The sequence below is a fragment of the Hyalella azteca genome, unplaced genomic scaffold, assembly GCF_000764305.2.
Source record: "Hyalella azteca isolate HAZT.00-mixed unplaced genomic scaffold, Hazt_2.0.2 contig13326, whole genome shotgun sequence".
In the NCBI taxonomy this organism is placed as follows: Eukaryota; Metazoa; Arthropoda; class Malacostraca; order Amphipoda; family Hyalellidae; genus Hyalella; species Hyalella azteca.
Genome location: NW_025943253.1, coordinates 10,183 through 28,529, shown reverse-complemented (window position 1 = coordinate 28,529; position 18,347 = coordinate 10,183). Strand labels below are relative to the sequence as shown.

The following is an 18,347-nucleotide window of genomic DNA, read 5'->3' as shown; positions in this document are numbered from 1 at the left end:
GGATTTTTTCGCTCGTTAACCACGTTAAAACGAAGCAAACAAACTCGCTTAAAACTGAGACAGTGGCAGAAAGATTATTAGCACGGCAGTTTCTTGCGAGGAAGCAACAGAATTGCTACACATGGAAGCCGAAACAAGAGTTGGTGAAAGACGTTGTAGATGGAACCTGCTTCCATATGATATGAACAGCGTACTAAACAAAAAAAAACAGAGAGAACATCAATTTAGCAGCAGGCGAATACTTATAATTCCATCAGAAGTAAGTAAAATTACAATGTTTTTGATGAAATTTGTCGTCTGGGTTTTTTTCCCACGAAATCTGCAGAATCTGGGTGTTTTTCAGCAACCATCTAAGTTTTTCTCAAATTGTTGGCTGGGAGCCCTGAAGCTGACGCGTTAGTCCTACACGGAAGTCCAGTTGGGTAGGTTGTCGCCTTTCGTAGTTGTGCAGTCACCCCCGTAATCCTAAGTTACTAGGTCCCAGGACTACCGAAAGTTAACAAAACTGTATTTTGGAGCGTTTTATAGCTGAACAAATTCTGGTAGATGGTTGTACTCGTGAATTTTGTTCTAGTTAATCGCACTTTTTATCGCATATGGAAGTTAAGTGGCGTAAACTGTACTTGAATAAATTATAAAACACAAACAAGGTCTTTCAACGAAGCTTGAGTCATTCCTGCTATTAATTTTAAGAAATAAATATTCTTATTTTGATCCGAAAAGTTTTCTAGTGTTTAATTACATTTAACCATCAAACAGACAAAACACATCTAACATTTTTCCATGACTTCAATTTAGGAGATATACATATCGAAAGTGACTAGTGAACAGTGAGTAACATTCACAGCTCGAGGTAGCTTTCATTCAGGTAATGAAGTTGAGGTGCTTCGAATTCGGACAAATGATAATCTGTTCGATTAAACTTTTTTAGTGTGTAGTCTGCTTTTCAGATTAAACTGCCTATTATTGTATATGTTTCCTCCTTAATCTAATTAAATTCTTGTCGTTTGCCCTCCGCAGACTAACATATATTGACCATTGAACCCTAAAAAAATATTTGAAACCTCCGCTAAAAGTTTTACTGCCCCTGTTAGACTTGACACGTGGAGCTCAAGTTCGTGACGATGCATGCGAAATCTTCGCTGATGTTGTTGGCTGTTTTGTCTGCGGCCACGGCGCAGAATCAGGTTTGTTTCCTGCAGGCAGAAACGGGAACATGCCGAGCCTTCCTGCCGTCTTACTACTACAACACGCAGACTGGGTCCTGCGACTGTTTTGTATTCGGTGGATGCAGGCCTGGAGGGAATAATTTTAATACAATCGAGGACTGCATGAGAGTCTGCAACGTAAATCCCGCTACGCAGATCTGGTCAGAGACTTGCCAGAGAATTTTTGCAAGAAACACTACGCCCTCGCCAATCCAGCCTGTTCAACCTCAGCCGACTCAACCTCCGACAGTTCAGCCTCAGCCTATTCAACCCCAGACTCAACCAATTGAACCTCAAGTTCTTCAACCTCAACAGCCAACAGAATCGCATCAAGGACAGAAGCCCGTTGACCAACAACAGGTACAGCAGGTTGACAAACAGAACCTCACACCGAACCAAATCCAGCAGCTGCAATCAATTTTCGAACAATTATCCACGCAGCAGAATGTTCAAAAACCACCAACAACAGCACAACCTTCACCAATCCCACCCGCAGTGCTACCTCAGCCTATCAGGACCGTCGTTAGACCTCGTCCTGACGAGAGCAGGGAAGACGATGATAATGTTAGAGTGTTCAAACCAGTTTTCCCACCTCCTCTGCCTGTTTTCCCACCTCCTCTCCCTGGCGTGGTTCGACCGCCTGTTCCTCAGCAGCAGAGGCAACAGTTTTCAGCTCAGGAGGCACCGCAAGAGCAGCGAACTGTCGCCTCGGGCACTGTATTCGGGTCTGTCACTCAAGGGGGCCTGCCGATCGCCGTGGGACAACCTGTCAGGATCACAGGATGAAGATGTTGTCATAGAATGAAAGCTTAAAAAATTGTTTAGTGTAATGAATGAAAAATTTCTTATTCACAATTAAATACCCCTGAAAAGGTTACCTTAAATCTTATAATGTCTCCTTCTACAATCAAGGTTGCAACAGCTTATCATAGTTCATTTATAATATAATTGGTATTTAATTTTGAAATTTTTTAGAGTATTTCAGTAGTTTTTCGTTCTTCTAACTTCTGATGATGTATAAAAAATTCAAACAAGTAATGTCATTTATGATGAATCAATCACAAATGTTTCGTGCTTCCTGTTCAATTGCATCCTGAGACAATTGTAAACTTTTTTTTTAGATTTATTGCTGATTTTTATCAGATTATAAAATGCATTAGAATCGTGCAAGCATCCCTGACATTAAGGTCTCAAGGCCAGGGGCGCCGCGCAGTCCAGTTTTTCCAGAAGACGTCATGCATTTAATGTTTCCTGTTCAGACCGCTTATCCAAGATCACTCGTCATTGCAGGTTTATTTTCTCCCGAGTAGGCTTAAATCTCCATAAATTTTTTCAAGTTCATAATTGTTGCATAGAAAATAATTAATGTTAAATTTTTTATATTATCTAAATTTGTTCTCATCAGGGATATTTGTATATTAGAAATACATTAACATGAAAATATAAATAAAATGATATTTCTTTCTTGTGATTAAACGTCTCTCTACTTTTTATACCGTTGGATACTGAATTTATGCCTCTGAAAGAACGTTATTTTTTAATTTGTGTTCAATGTTTTTAAATTAATCTAAAAAATGTGTGGCTTTCGAATTGATTCAACTCTGGAGATCTAAAAACACAGTAGCTCTAAAATAAATAATAATCTTCAAAAACTTCTGCGATTTTCCTAATTTTAAAGTTAAGTCAATCTGTAAATGTTCTCAAACGCTACAAATGGTCAGAATTAATGTTATTTTTAATGATGCGAATGTGATACATCATCTGATATTGTTAAGCAGAACAAATATACTGAGTAAGGTACGCGATATACGCACTACACACTGAGGTGAAATGTGCTTGTTGAATATAACCTTACACCTTCATATTTGTTAGTCGCCGTTCGTGGCACACAAATTGCTACGAAGAAAATATGCTTGATCACGCGATATGAATTTAAATCGGTATGTAAATTTGTAACGTTCATTTTCAAAGCCTGTTTTGATGACTCACGCTGAGGCCACAAAAGAAGTTAAACACTCGTACGTTTTAACTAGCCAAGTATAATTTTTCGCTGTTCACTGCTGCCTTTAATCGCTTGAGAAAATCTTAATTTTTTTTCAATTTTATTCATAACTTATCGCTAAAAACGGATGCAAATGCACAAAAAAACAGTCTTTTTGAGCTCACCTATACCATGTATCAAACGCTCGTGATCTTAACCTGTTACAAAAAATATCAGCTGAATTGTTATTTATGATTGCCGGCTGGTTATTTTCTGAGACTTCATCAGCTAGAACTTTACATGGACATCATAGTAGTAACTTAATATTACATAGAAGTTCAATGCCGGTTTTCTGGCTTTATACGCTCAAGAATACAGTTTGTCACTCGGCAAGAAGAGCACTTGACTTTATTGGCCGTTTTGCACTCTAGCGTTCTTACCTATGGAAGGTTGCAGCTCGTATAGGTTAGGCCTGAAGAGGTTTGGCCAGATGCAGTATGGCCATATTTACCTTTGGCAAGCTTAGTTTGTGGCTGTGGACATCCGGCGCTATGGCTTTGAGCACTTGACTTTATAGGCCGTTATGTCCTCTAGCGTTCTTACCTATGGAAAGGAATTTGAACTAAGTGTGAAGTTTGGCAAAGCTGGCCTCCGGCATGCGCCCCGGACTATTTAGAGGTCTATTTAATTTGTATAAATTTTTCACTTCGTAACCGTTTAGATCATACGTCGACATTCCATTATCTGCTCATTTAATATGAGTTAATGCTTGTTTTCCACCAATGCAGTGTTTTTTTACCCTTTGTTCGTCGGTTATCCGAAAAATTAAAATACCTATTAAGTTTGAATGCAACAAAGTTACTTAGTTACGGACAATATTCACACACCGTCATCGCTGTTTTTGGAAGATGGTCTGATGGGAATACAAGCCTAAAATCATAATGCAATACGTATTAACCGCATTTTATGGGCTAAGAAAATGCCAAGATAATTTACTAATATTTTTATTTTGCATACAAATTTCTCGGAGACAAACTTCTCGGAGACAAGCTATATCATCAGTTAGTTCTATCATCAGTTAGCTCTATCATCAGTTAGTTCTTTCATCAGTTAGCTCTATCATCAGTTAGCTCTATCATCAGTTAGTTCTTTCATCAGCTAGTTCTTTCATCAGTTAGTTCTTTCATCAGTTAGCTCTACCATCAGTTAACGATGGCTCCTCACGTGACGTCATACACTTACGGCTGCTAAATTCAGATCTGAAGCGACGCGTTAATAATCCATTTAATGATAAATAACTATCAGTACGCTGAAATTATTAGTCAATCAATGCGCAATGTCACAAAAGACTCCTAAAATTGTAACAACTTCTTAAAACTTAAAATATTATTAGATACAAAAAAGACAATATGGAGGTCCAATAGAAATTAAACTTATGTTTCCAGTTGGCATTCACTTTCAAATTAATTGCAATGACAAGGCAAGGTAACCATCATGTGGACTGCGACTGCATATTAGCTTAATATTTTTATCATGTGACTCGAAACCTTGGAATATGATCATATTAGGATCTTTGAGGGTTTAGATCAGTGGTTCCCAAACTTTTTCAGGCTGGCGCCCCCTATGGCTCCCTAGTGACCTTCTAGCGCCCCCCACAGACACATATTAAAACACACGCCTCTTTCTTGAAATTTAGTACGCTGCAATTTTAATAGATAAATGTTAAACACTAATGTGTATTTCACAAATAGAACCCCATTTAGTGAACCAATATGTTTTTAAGCTGTTTTAACTGTTTCAGCACTAGAAACCTAGGACGTCTCGGGCAAATTCACGGCCGGACTCGTGGCCAGTCGCACGAACAATCTCCAAAGTCAATTATCAAGTAATATCTCCCAAACTAATGAACGCAGTTCAAGGAAATTTGGAACATATATTCAGCAGAACCTAACGTTGTTTTTTAGCTCGTAAAAATTTCGAAATTTCATTTTCATTCGTGAGTTATATTGCGATAAAGGCCGAAATTCGCAGTGATCAAAGAATTTCTTCCAAACTACTGAACAGATTTGAACGAAATTTTGAATATGCATTCCTAACTACCAAGCGTTGATTTTTTTTGGCTTTTAAAAATTTTCGATTCTCCCTTTGTTTGCGAGTTTTTTTTTTTATTTCACAGTCATTCTTGATTTCACACTTCTTTATATTCGGCCCGTATCGCCGGATAATTTGTCGCTTAAATTCGCGGCGATCAAGAAATTTCTTCTTAACTACTGAACAGATTTCAACGAAACTTTGTATATAAATACCTAACCTCTCAACGGCGATGTTTAGCTCGCGACAATTTTTCTATTTTGCTTTCGTTCGCGAGTTATACAGATATAGGAGGAACGACCGGCTTTTCTACCGCCGGTTTAACCAAGAGCCGTTTACGAATATCCGTATACGTATAGCCGTATAACTCGCAAACGAAGGCAAAACGAAAAAATTGTAGCGAGCTAAACATCACCGTTGCTGAGGTTAGGTATTAAAATACTAAGTTTCGTTCAAATCTATTCAGTAGTTTTGGAAGAAATTTCTTGATTACTGCGAATTTAAGCACGTATTGCTGTTTAAATCACAAATGAAGGTGAAATAAAAAAAAAACTCGCGAACAAAGGCACAATCGAATAAATTTTCATGAGCTAAACATTAACGTTCGGTAGTTAGGACTGTAAATTCAAAATTTCGTTCGAATCTGCTCAATAGTTTGGAAAAAAATTCTTGATTACCCGGTACTGTGAATTTCGGCCCGTATTGCCATATAACTAAGGCAAAAACAAATGAAGACAAAATTAAAAAAAAATCACGAGCTTAACATTACCGTTAAGTCCAAATGAATACGTGTACCAAGTTTCATCGAGTTAAGTTTATTAGTTTGAGAGATATTACTTGAACATTGAATTGGCCGTGAGATCGGTCGCGAGTCCGGCCGTTAATTTGTCCGAGACGTAAACCCAGGAGAGGTTAAAAAACAGATCTGGGTGAAAAAAACCATCGCTGGGAGTCATGATGTGCTGCGCGTGTTCTGTACAAATCGTCAAGCAAACGTTCGAACTTCTGACTTCAACTTCGGACTACCGCCCCCCTATCGCCCCCCAAACGCCCTCTTCTTCCTTACCGCCCCCCAAAATCTTTCCATCGCCCCTAGGGGGGCGATATCGCCCACTTTGGGAACCACTGGTTTAGATGAATCGTGGCTAACGCAGGAATTGAAGGTTTTACTGAAGCGTAGTGATAATAAAGGGTTATATGTATAATAAAGGATTGAAGAGATATTCAGGGTAGTTTATTTAAGTAAAAGGGTCAGAGGCTATCTCAGTTAAGAGGTGGGAAATTATGGCTAGAACCAATCAAGTAAAATCAGCACAAGTATAAGGAGGTTACGAGACACAAAATGGAAGATGGCCAAAATCGATCAGGCTAAATCAGCGTAGGTATTAGGAGATTATGAAATACAATAGCCTAGGTTCAGCGGGAACTGTAAAATAGTGCAAGGAAAGACCTGTGAACAAGGTCATAATTAAAACATGGAAACGATTATTTCGACAGTAAAATATTCCCACATTTAATATTCATAATCATAGTTATTGAGGTTCACAAACAACAATGTTGATTGTCAAAGGATTTGGGATGCTATTTCTACTGATTCCGTCATAAAACATTACAATAGTTTCCTGATAACTTCGCTCTACCCAGAGAATATCATATGATTTACTGACTGAATAATTTATAATTATTTCCTAGTGAACTTGATGAGATCCAAAATAAGTAGTGGAATTCAAGCTAATTAAGTTACGTAAAGTGACAGATATTTATGATCAACAAGTTGGAGGTTTAATAAAATTAATTACGACATCCAGAGTAATGACAGTGCCAGATATCAATTTTGAGTACAACAAAATAGTAACATTACAAATTATAACAAAAAATGTTTATTCTCTATAATACATGCTTACGTAATTTGTAAACTTTACACTCACCCAGTGGTCTGTTAATTCACTAAAACACAAAAGAAGAACCTGACAGGCTGACAACCGTTTACGGACGTGTCTCTTTTTAAATAGTCCCTCTTCTATAATCTATTTCCACAAGCTCTGGCGATGTTGCCAGACAGCTACGAGAGAATTTTTGCTTTCATCACGAATTATATGAGTTACAGAATAATTATATTTATGTTATTACCAGAGCTTAAAATTATTTACAAAATTATCAGATAAATTATAGATATTGAGACTGGCCATGATTAACTGGCTTACGATGCTGATTACGTTTGATTTTATTTTAATTCACTTGACGTAGTCATCAGCTGGGTTCACAAGTAACGTACATAATTTAGGCATTAAAATATATAAGAATACTCTTTCTTTTTAGTAATACTCTTGAATCACTATAAACGTCTATGAAATGATCTGAAATAAGATTATAGAACACAATGGAGGAAAACCTTATAATTTCATTGTAATTATATTACGATACATATTATCTATATTATTATAATTCGCTCAAATTAGGAGAAAGATACATATTACCTCATGACATCGTGACACGCAGAGAAACTCGTGAGATGGAATTAAATGTGTACCTCCTAAAACTTTCATTTTCTGTAGGCCATATCATAAAGAAATTTGAATTTGATGCTAAACACAATAAAAAATGAATATTTGGGAGGCATGAAATGATGGTTTATGTGCATGGATAAATCCCAGCATTAGCATTAGTTTTAATATTTTTTAGTATCCGCGTTCACTGACATGCGCGTTCCGGGTTACTCTCGAAATTATGGCGGTCGAGAAGCGTCTATGGCTTCCCGTTACTGGGACAAACGATTAAATGTGACATGTAGGAAAAAGCAAAAGCGTGAGTAATTTTGTTCACGTAAAAGTGTACTCATAGCAAATTGTTTGTAATACAACTCAGTGAAATCGTTTCTACCAACAATAAATTGATAAAATCTTCCAGTGGCCAGTAGCTCAACTTGTCCTATAGCCTAGGCTATGCAATACTGTATAAGTATTACTTAGCATATGTGACCTGTTTTTCATAATAATTCCGGGGTTAAAGTTCCTCTCATAATAACATAAATATGAGTTTGCCATTTTCTGAAAAATTTGCATCATTTTCATGTGTAAATTTCACCGGACTTATCAGTGATCTGTGCAAGGATGTTCAAGCGTTATTTACCGTTTCATGATTTTCTATCTCATCTCACCATAAAGCATAGTCTGAAAACTCTGTGCCGCATGATCGCATCATTGAATCCGGTTAAACTCTCTTGAAAGATCTTGATATTATTATGATATATTGTCAATTCTTAGTAGTTTTGCCCCATTTATGGAGTGTGTTTGTTTTTTCTGAAACTGATTTTCTAGCTTACTGCACAATCAACGTGATTGTGCGAATTAATCTAATTACCTATGATTTATGAATCAGTTACTATTTTAAATTTCCTTTTGCGTAACTTAACAAAGCAGTTGCACTGTATAACCCAGAGCGGAACTTTTCCTTGACAATATATTTTCATGTTTGTGTTATACCTGGGTAGAAATCCGAATACATTCTCGAACGCCTTGAATTGCTCAGTCGTTGCCGATTAACGTTCAGAAGAATTAGGCTACCCTCAAGACTAATGCAAGTTCTGCCTTCTTACGCTACTCTGTTTTGCAGAGCACGTCATGTGGAGATGGACTCAATATAAGATGTTAAGCAAATCTTTCATTGACACCCATCTGCGGCTTCTGGCTAAGAGGCCGCGCCAGTTTATATATAAGAATTGCGTGCAATGTAGTTTCAAAGATACAGAACAAAAAATATGTCCCTAATTTAAACAATTGATAAACAAAAATCCACTGGATGCCTATTTCAGACCTGGTAACATTTGTTTACTTATATTAATTCATTTATGTAATACTGACACATTTTTACTTTTTAATTAGTTCAAAACCGAATAAAAAATGCACAAACCATAGCCGATTCTTGGCTCACCAGTGCCGCAATTTATCAAAAGCTCGTGATTAGAGCTTGATATAAAAATTTTCGGAGGCATATCGAACCCGGTGGAAGTCGAGTATAGCATGTTTATTTTTTCTCTTTCTATTGAGTCGTGCTGTGTCGCTTCTGTGTGTGAAAGAATAAAGAATAAAGCTATTTCAAACTTTCGTTGAGTAGCTATTTCAAACTTTCAAATGACACGATTTTAGGTCTTCTGTGAACAAGGCACGAAAAGGAAAAGAATCGGCGACAGGCCACATCAGGCCTACACTGCAGCGCCGAGATCACTATGTATGATTGGTGGCTGGTTATTTTCTGCGACTCCATCTGATAAATTCCCAAGACGACTTTCGAAACCAAAGGAGGCGCAGCCATAGGCCACAAATTTAACTCTTAAATAAGCCCTGGTACCAACGCCCAGACTCAACATCACAGCATGCATTACCTCCACTGCGCACCGTACAGCTACGCTGGAGCACCGTAATCCAACCCAATGGGCAATGTCACACTGCATAAATATAATAGCGCCGTGGGCCATCAGCCAATACCTAAGTATGCTCGCACATAAACAGGCAGTTCCGCATCCAGCCTCACCGACTCCGTCCTAACCTCTTCTGGCGTAACCTCTTCAGACTTTCCTGCCTCACAGCTTTCTTGCAACCAATGAATAGCTCTACCAGCTCACTTGAACTGCCTCTCTAACTTCCTGAAGCCAATAAGGTTAGGTTACGTCCGCTCAGGTTTGTTTTGGTTGGGGAAACTTTGCAATTTGTGTAGGCTAGGTCAGAAGATGTTAGGCAGGAAGAGGTTATGCCAGATGCAGTATGACCATGCTGACCTGTAGCATGCTTAACTGCTTAAGTGGTTGCTGTGGACAACCGGCCACCAACGTTGGTTTTGAGCAGTTGATTTCGTAGGCTTCTATGTTCTTCAGGGTTCTTAAAATATGAATCGAAGGAACCCTTCAGGGAAAGGAATATGAATCGAGTGTGAAGTTGGACAAAGCTGGCCTCCAGCATACGCCCCAAAACTGAACAGGTTCTCAAGTGGTGCCGTAAAATCTGTTTTCCGGAGACAGGATAGCACCAGACCAGTTACAAGCAAGACGGCGGTTCAAAAGCACCTTCGAACATCGCTCCTCATATAATTTTGAGTGCTGTGTTTTATCCAACGAATTTACGCTGTAATGAGATACGAAAAATTGAATGCTAGTATATGAAACTCCAAGCTAATTAATTATCAATTATATATGTTAAAAGGCTTGTAAATTAGCCCACAATATTTTTGAGTTTACGACGCATGTGAAACTCGTTCTTATTTGAATCAAAGTCGTGCGTCTGCGAATTAGTGGTCATCACTCAGTGTCTCGAGCAGCGGGCGGATGCAGTGTCACTCATAATGTTTCTCGAAGCTTTTGTACTCATAACGTCCACTCACTTCATCTTTTCCGAGTTTCCTGTAGACAGTTTCTGCTCCGGAGAACCAACGGATAGTCGATGTCCAGCTTTTTTTCCGGCATTTTACTTCAATGCCACGACCGGTTTTTGCGACTGTTATATTTACGGGGGCTGCGAGACCCGTGGAAACCACTTCGACACTGCGGCCGAATGCATGGAGACTTGCGGCACGAACAAAGTAAATACCATTGACTGTCAGGAATTAGGCACTATTGAAATACGGATTCGTCTGAGGAACTCTAGCCGAATCGGAGAACAATCGGCCACGGATATTGCACCTCAGAGCGGTGGTCAAAGACCTAGTTCTTCCCTGCAACCATTCGGCCCAGCTCAGATACCATCTTTTCGTTCACAACTACCTGGCGCTATTCAGAGACCTCAGCCACTGTTACCGAGTCAAGGATCTTCTTCGGCGTCGCAGCTCCAAGACGGAACATTTTCGATCAGTAACAAGCCGCCTGTCATGAACCAAACGACGGTGAAACAAGTGCACAACATTTTCAACAACACCACCACTGGCATCAGACCTCAGGCCCCCAACCTACAGCCAGGTTGGCCACTTCTAACTGGCCAGGTTACAGTCCAACAAGATGTTCCTCGCACTCGGGGACAGGAGAGACCTGGGCTCCCAGGCTCAGCGGACCTCTTACCTCCGCAAGACAAAGAGCAAGCAAAACCCTTCGTTTCTGCAAGTGCGCAGGATTTTCAACGCAGACAAATTTTGAAGCAACAAGAAATCGAAATGCAACACCAAGCTTCTATTCAGCAACACTTGCAACTTCAGCAACAGCAACAGCGGCAGCAACATGAGCAACTCCTTCAGCTTCAAGAGAAACAACGCCAACAACAGTTGGCCGGTTGATAAACGTCATGATTCTGAGATTTATACTGGCTGATCTAAATTTGCAATTGATCATTTCAAAAAGTTTAAATTGATCCACAAAGATTTTCTTGAACTAATTTGCAAACCGTTTCATTGATACTGATCTCTAAACGTACGTAAATATGTCAATTTTTTTCTTACAAATCGTGTTCACGTTCATATGCCATAGGAACGTTTCTTCATTCCGTTATCAATGCAGAATAAATGCGAAGATATATGTAACAACACTTAAGTGATAAATCGCAAATTAATTTATAACATTTACCGGAGAAATGTAATTGTCGTAATTATTTCAGCATGAATATTCTTGAGGAAATTACCTTACTTTTGTCTATAATTAAGTAAAGCTTGCTGAATTAGACACCAAAATAATTATATAACCAATAATTGAAGTCAATTTAACAATCTAAAGTTGCAGTTACAAATGGCATCAAGAGAGGGCTCTTTAATTTGCACTAATTCTTCACTTCGTAACCGTTAAGATTATAAGTTGGCATTCCACTATCTGCTTCTTTGACTTGAGTTCATACATGTTTTTCACCGATGCTGTGTTTTTTACCCTGTGTTCGTCGGTAATTCAAGAAATTAAAATACCTATTAAGTTATTAGGTTTGAATGTAACAAAGTTACTTAGCTACGGACAATAATCATACAGCGTCATCGCTGTTTTTGCACGATGGTCTGATGGGAATCCAGCCTAAAATCATAATGCAATGCGTAGTGACCGGATATTATGGGCAAAGAAAATGCACATTTTTGGGCCATCTGGGGGGCATATTTTGGCTATATGCATCTATCATCTGTTAGTTCTATCATCAGTTAGCTCTATCATCTGTTAGTTCTATCATCAGTTAGCTCTATCAGTTAGCTCTATCATCAGTTAGCTCTATCATCAGTTAGCTCCATCATCAGTTAGCTATATCATCAGTTAGCTCCATCATCAGTTAGCTCTATCATCAGTTAGCTCTATCATCTGTTAGTTCTACTTCTATCATCAGTTAGCTCTATCAACAGTTATTCATCAGTTAGCTCTATCATCAGTTAGCTCTATCATCAGTTAGCTCTGTCATCAGTTAGCTCTATCATCAGTTAGCTCTATCATCAGTTAGCTCTGTCATCAGTTAACGATGTCTCTTCAAATGCCGTCATACACTACAGCTGCAAGCGTCCGAGCTGAAGCGACGAGTTAACAATTAATTTAATTGATTATTACTATCGCAGTATACTGTAATTACTGGTCAACCAATAAGCAATGTCATAAAAGATTCGCAAAATTGTAACAACTTCTCAAATTTTAGAATATTATATACAAAAAAGACGGAATGAGTAGGCCCAAGAGAAATTAAACTAATGTTGCCAGTTACCATTCACTTACAAATTAATTGCAATAACAAGGCAAGGAAACTATCTGTGGACTGCGACACTGCATATCATCTTAATATTGTTATCAGGGGACGCGAAACCCTGTTATATGATCCTATTAGGATGTGTGCTCCTTCCGACGAATTATTCAACTGTATCCCGAGGACAATTTTTCGTTGCCCTGTGTTAACTCACTCTATTTGTATCCAAACAGAACATGAATAACAATTGCTAACATTCACGGGAGTATAGCTGAGTACCACCAGTTATACCACACAGGCGTCCCACATTCACCACGGCCACGAGACGTTGCGGTCACGTCAAGTCATTGAAAACTAAATAAACAACCAGAAATAAGATTATAGCGCACATTAGAGAAAAAACTTATAGTTTCATTACATATATATTACGCTTCATATTATCTATATTATTATATTTCGCTCAAATTAGGAGGAAGATATAACACCTTATGACACGCAGAGAAACTCAAGAGATGAAATTAAATGTTTACCTCATAAACTTTGTCATTTTCTGGAGGTCATACTTTGAGGAAAATTATATTCTGCTAAACGCAATCAAAAAGTAACATTTTGAGAAACATGAAATAATGATTCATAATAGAAGAAGTGTGTACAATATAGTTTCAAAAGATACAGAACAAAAAATATAAGTCCCCAATTTAAACAATTGATGAACAAGAAATTAACTGGATGCCGATTTCCGACCTCCATACCATTTCATACATATAATAATTCCCTTATTGTACTTGTTATCTAACTTATCATAACTGGTTTATGATATCAACATAAAATGAAGTTATTTCATAGCGTATGGATCGTCAGAACGTGTTAATGTTGTTATTATCATATTTTACAACTATTGCATAACTTGAATCTCCCTGAACTAAAAAAAATGCATTGCAACTCATTCACGCGACAAAATTTCTTCTCGCTTCGAATTACCGACATGTGGATCAGCCTCCCCGATGACATCGTTGACGCTCCGAGTATGAACGCGTTCAAGAACAGACTAGATAAAGCCATGGAGAAATATATGTTCAGATTTGAAATGCCTCGAACCCGGTGGAAGTCTAGTAGCTATTTAAAACTGTCGTCAGTTTCGAAGACCCCGCCAAAGGACCTGTATTCAGATATCCTGTGAACAAGTCACGAAAAGTACAAGATTCGGCGACAGGCCTCATCAGGCCTATTCTTCAGCGTCGACACCATTGCACTGTGATATGATATGATAGGATATTTATTAGTCGCCGCTCGCGTCGCACAAATGACTATGAAGAAAATATGCTTGACCACACGATATGAATTTAAATCTGTGTGTACATATGTAACGTTCCTATTCAAAGCCTCTTTAGATGACTCACGCTGAGGCCACAAAAGTAATTATATACTCGTCCGTTCTAATTAACCAAATATTATTTCTCGCTGTTCACTGCTGCCTTGAATTGCTTGTGAAAATTTTCAAAGTAATCTTCAATTTTATTGTTAACTATCGGCGCTAAAAATACAAATACAAATGCGCAAAAAACAGGTATCAAAAGCTTATGATCAGAACCTGCAACAAAAAATCTCGGCCGAATTGCTATTTATTATTGCCGGCTAGGCATTTTCTGAGACTCCATCAGATAGATTCCCAAGATGACCTTCGAAATCAAATGGGTTCTAAAGTGGACTTAGGGAAAAACCATGGTTGAACTAGTAGAGTTCAAGCATGGGGAAAAACGCTCCAGATGAGCTTGGTCCCGGAAAATCTGTGTATCAAATACAGGATAACACCTGGCAGGATAGCACCTGGCAGGATAGCACCTGACCAGTTACAAGCAAGACGGCTGTTCAAAAGCATCTTCGAAAGTTGCTCCTCATATTATTTTAAGTGCTGTAATTTGACCAACGAATTAACGCCGTAGTGCGATATTAGAAACTAAATATTGGCATATGAAACTCTAACCGAATTAAATATTACTGATAATTAATAAAGGCTGATAAATTAGCCTACATTATTCTAGAGTTTGCAACGCATTTGAAACTCGTTCTTATTTGAATCAAAGTCCCGCGTCTGCTAATTCGTGGTCATCACTCAGTGTTCCAAGCAGCGGGTGGATGCAACGTCACTTATAATGTTTCTCAAAGCTTTTGTATTCATAACGTCCACTCATGTCATTCTCTCTCAACCTTCTGTAAGCAGTGTCTGCTTCGAAAAACCAAACCAAGGTTCATGCGAAGCTTATATTCCGTCATTTTACTTCAGTGCCAAGACCGGGTTTTGCAACTGCTACATCTACGGAGGCTGCGGGGCCAGCGGGAATCACTTCAACACTTTGGCTAAGTGCTTGGAGACTTGCGGCACGAACAGAGCAAATACCACTGGATGTGGGGCAAGACTCGACACTGATGATGTTGCGAGTCCTGTGGGAAACTCTAGCCAAATCGAAGGACGATCTGCCACTGTTGTTGAGCCTCAAAGCGGTGGTCAAAGGCCTAGTTCTTCTGTGCAACCATTTGGCTCGGCTCAGATACCATCTTTTCCTTCACAACTACCTGGCTCTATTCAAAGACCTCAGCCACTGTTACCGAGTCAAGGATCTTCTTCGGCGTCGCAGGTCCCAGCTGGAACATTGTCGATCGGTAACAAGCCGCCTGTCTTGAACTAAACTACGGTGCAACAAGTGCAGACCATTTTCAACAACACCACTACTGTTATCTGACCTCAGGCCCCCAACTTACTACAGCCAGGTTGGCCACTTCTAACTGGCCAGGTTACAGTCCAACAAGAAGTTCCTCGCACTCAGCAGACCGGAGAGACCAGAGACCGTATTATCAAAACTTCGTAAGTACGCAAAATCGACTTACGAGTGGCGTAAGTGCTGACTTAATGACGTAACTCTAGAGGTGGTATTATCAAAACATTTGCGCGGGAAGATACGTAACGTAACTGTATGCCTGCTCGGAGATGTCGTAAGTGGAGTTCCGCACAAGTTTAGAGTGTCTGCTGAAGCGATAGGAAACTATTGATTTACTAGCAAGTAGCGACACCTTGACTTGTGATGGCTCCACTACTTGATCGGGCAACATTTGCACGATCAAAATATGTGATCGTGCTAAACAGTGCTATTGGAAAAAAAATTCAATTCATTTTTTCAAAAAATTTCAAAATTTTTTTCATTCATTTTCAAAAATTCAATTCATTCATTCCTTCTAGTCGGTACTTCATATCTCTGCCAACCCTAATTTTTAGCTACGTACGCAGATTTCTTCTTCAACTCACGCTGTTTATTAAAAAGAGTTTACAACTATTTTAGAACTGCTTTTTCTGGGCCAACAAGGAGCAATACCGACAGACAGCATTCGATAGTCGATACCATCGAAGGCATCGATTCCCGCCATCGAAGTTCACAGAATGTAAACAAATCCAAAGCCTCTGATTGGTCAGTTGGCCAAAAAACGAATCAAAACGAATGTTTTGATAATGCCAAAATTAGGGTGTACTTACGTAACACGTAATTTTTTTTTTGTCGGAAGTACAAAAAGTTACGAAGTTTTGATAATACGGCACTGGGCTCCCAGGCTCAGCGGACTCTCTTTCACCACAAGATAAAGAGCCATCAAAACCCTTCGTTTCTGCAAGTGTGCAGGAGTTTCAACGCAGACAAATTTTGAAGCAACAGTAAATCGAAATGCAACACCAAGCTTCTATTCAGCAACACCTGCAACTTCAGCAACAACAACATGAGCAACTCCTTCAGCTTTAAAAGAAACAACGCCAACTACACTTGGCCGGTTGATAAAAGTTCTGATCATTAAAGATATGCTGACTGATCTAATTTTGCAATTGATACCATAATTGGTAATTTCGAAACTAAATCCACAAATATTTTCTTGAACGAACTTGCGAAACTTTTCGTTTATTTAGATCTTTAAACGTGCGAAATTATGTCTATTTTTTTCTTAAAAATTGTATTCATGTTCACATACGAAAGGAATGTTTCTTCGTTCCGTTCTCAATGCAGAATAAAAGCGAAGATGCATGTAACAACAATTAAGTGATGAATTGCAAATTTATTGATATCATTTACCATGGAAATGTAATTGTCGTAATTATTTCAGCATGAATATTCTCGAGGGAAAATACCATTACTTTTGTCTAGAATTAAGTAAAGCTTGCTGCATTAGCCACCAAAATAATTATATAACCAATAATCAAAGTCAATGTAAGAATATAAAGTTGCAGTTACGAATGACATCAGGAGAGGGCTCTCTAATTTGTACTAATTCTTCACTTCGTAACCGTTAAGATTATAAGTTGGCATTCCATTATCTGCTTCTTTGACTTGAGTTCATGCTTGTTTTTACCAATGCTGTGTTTTTTTACCCTGAGTTCGTCAATAATCCAAAAAGTTAGAAATTATTTAAGCTATGAAATTGGAATACAACAAAGTTACTTAGTTACGGACAATATTCATACACCGTCATCGCTGTTTTGCATGATGGTCTGATGTGATTTCAGGCCTAAAAACATAATGCAATGCGTAGTGACTTGCAATTATGGGCAAAGAAAATGCCATTTATGGGCCATCTGAGGGGCATCAGTTGGATCTATCATCAGTTAGCTCTATCATCAGTCAGCTCCATCATCAGTTAGCTCTATCAACAGTAAAATAGTAAATTTTGTTCCATTCGTATGAACAGCGGTCATAGGACTGACGAACGAGTCCGCAATTTAATTGTGCAAAATAACATCAGCTGCACAACAGTAACTGTCCGAATACAACTTTTGATTTACTACAGAAACAAAAAGATCAAGAATTTAATCATGAAAAACAATCCATGTAAAAAGTCCGGATCACTGCAAGGAACCAGTGTCATTTACAAATTTTCCTGCTTGAAAGAAGGTTGTAGACATCTCCAAAATGTAAATTACATCGGTTTGACCAGCGCGACATTGAGCCGCAGACTCGCATGCCATCTGTGCAGGCAAGCAGGAGTGTTAAAATTTATATTTAATTGAGTCATTATTCGTTACGCGCTTATCGTTTGTCTCGTGTCCGGAGACAGTCGACGCTCTTTAGCTCGATCTCGAGGGACTATTGCTTTAAACCTTACCGGAGTGAAGACCTCCTGCTCAAACCATTGATCAATCTTGCTTTTCTGTTACTTAATTTGTATTTGTGCGAGTGTGTTTTGATTTTATTTTGTTCCATTTAGTGCATGTTAGAACTTCTTTGATTCGCTCGTTTAAAATCTTGCTTAACTGGCTTTACGCCAGTAGTTGAAACCCGTAGGGTTATTGGCTCCTAGGAGCTTCGGTCCTAGGAGCCAATTTTGTCACATGCCTTAGTGCTTTGAATTAACTTGCATGCGCTTAACTCTCTTTAAGTACGAGCGAACACTCATATTACTGTTTTCACTATTTTC

General features: G+C 38.6%; 2 protein-coding genes across 2 annotated transcripts; both read left to right on the top strand.

Moving 5' to 3' along the window:
• Positions 1–401: 401 nt before the first annotated feature.
• LOC108672724 (probable serine/threonine-protein kinase samkC) lies at positions 402–2,861 on the top strand. Its single transcript, XM_018160447.2, has 2 exons — positions 402–422; positions 1,021–2,861. Exon 2 carries the CDS (start codon positions 1,125–1,127, stop codon positions 1,992–1,994), a length of 870 nt encoding a protein of 289 aa, XP_018015936.1. The 5' UTR covers positions 402–422; positions 1,021–1,124; the 3' UTR covers positions 1,995–2,861.
• A 7,436-nt stretch (positions 2,862–10,297) lies between these two features.
• Positions 10,298–12,100, top strand: LOC125178859 (SWI/SNF chromatin-remodeling complex subunit SNF5-like). The gene has a single exon (XM_047883602.1). The coding sequence runs from the start codon at positions 10,615–10,617 to the stop codon at positions 11,533–11,535; it is 921 nt and encodes a 306-aa protein (XP_047739558.1). The 5' UTR covers positions 10,298–10,614; the 3' UTR covers positions 11,536–12,100.
• The last annotated feature ends 6,247 nt before the right edge of the window (positions 12,101–18,347 follow it).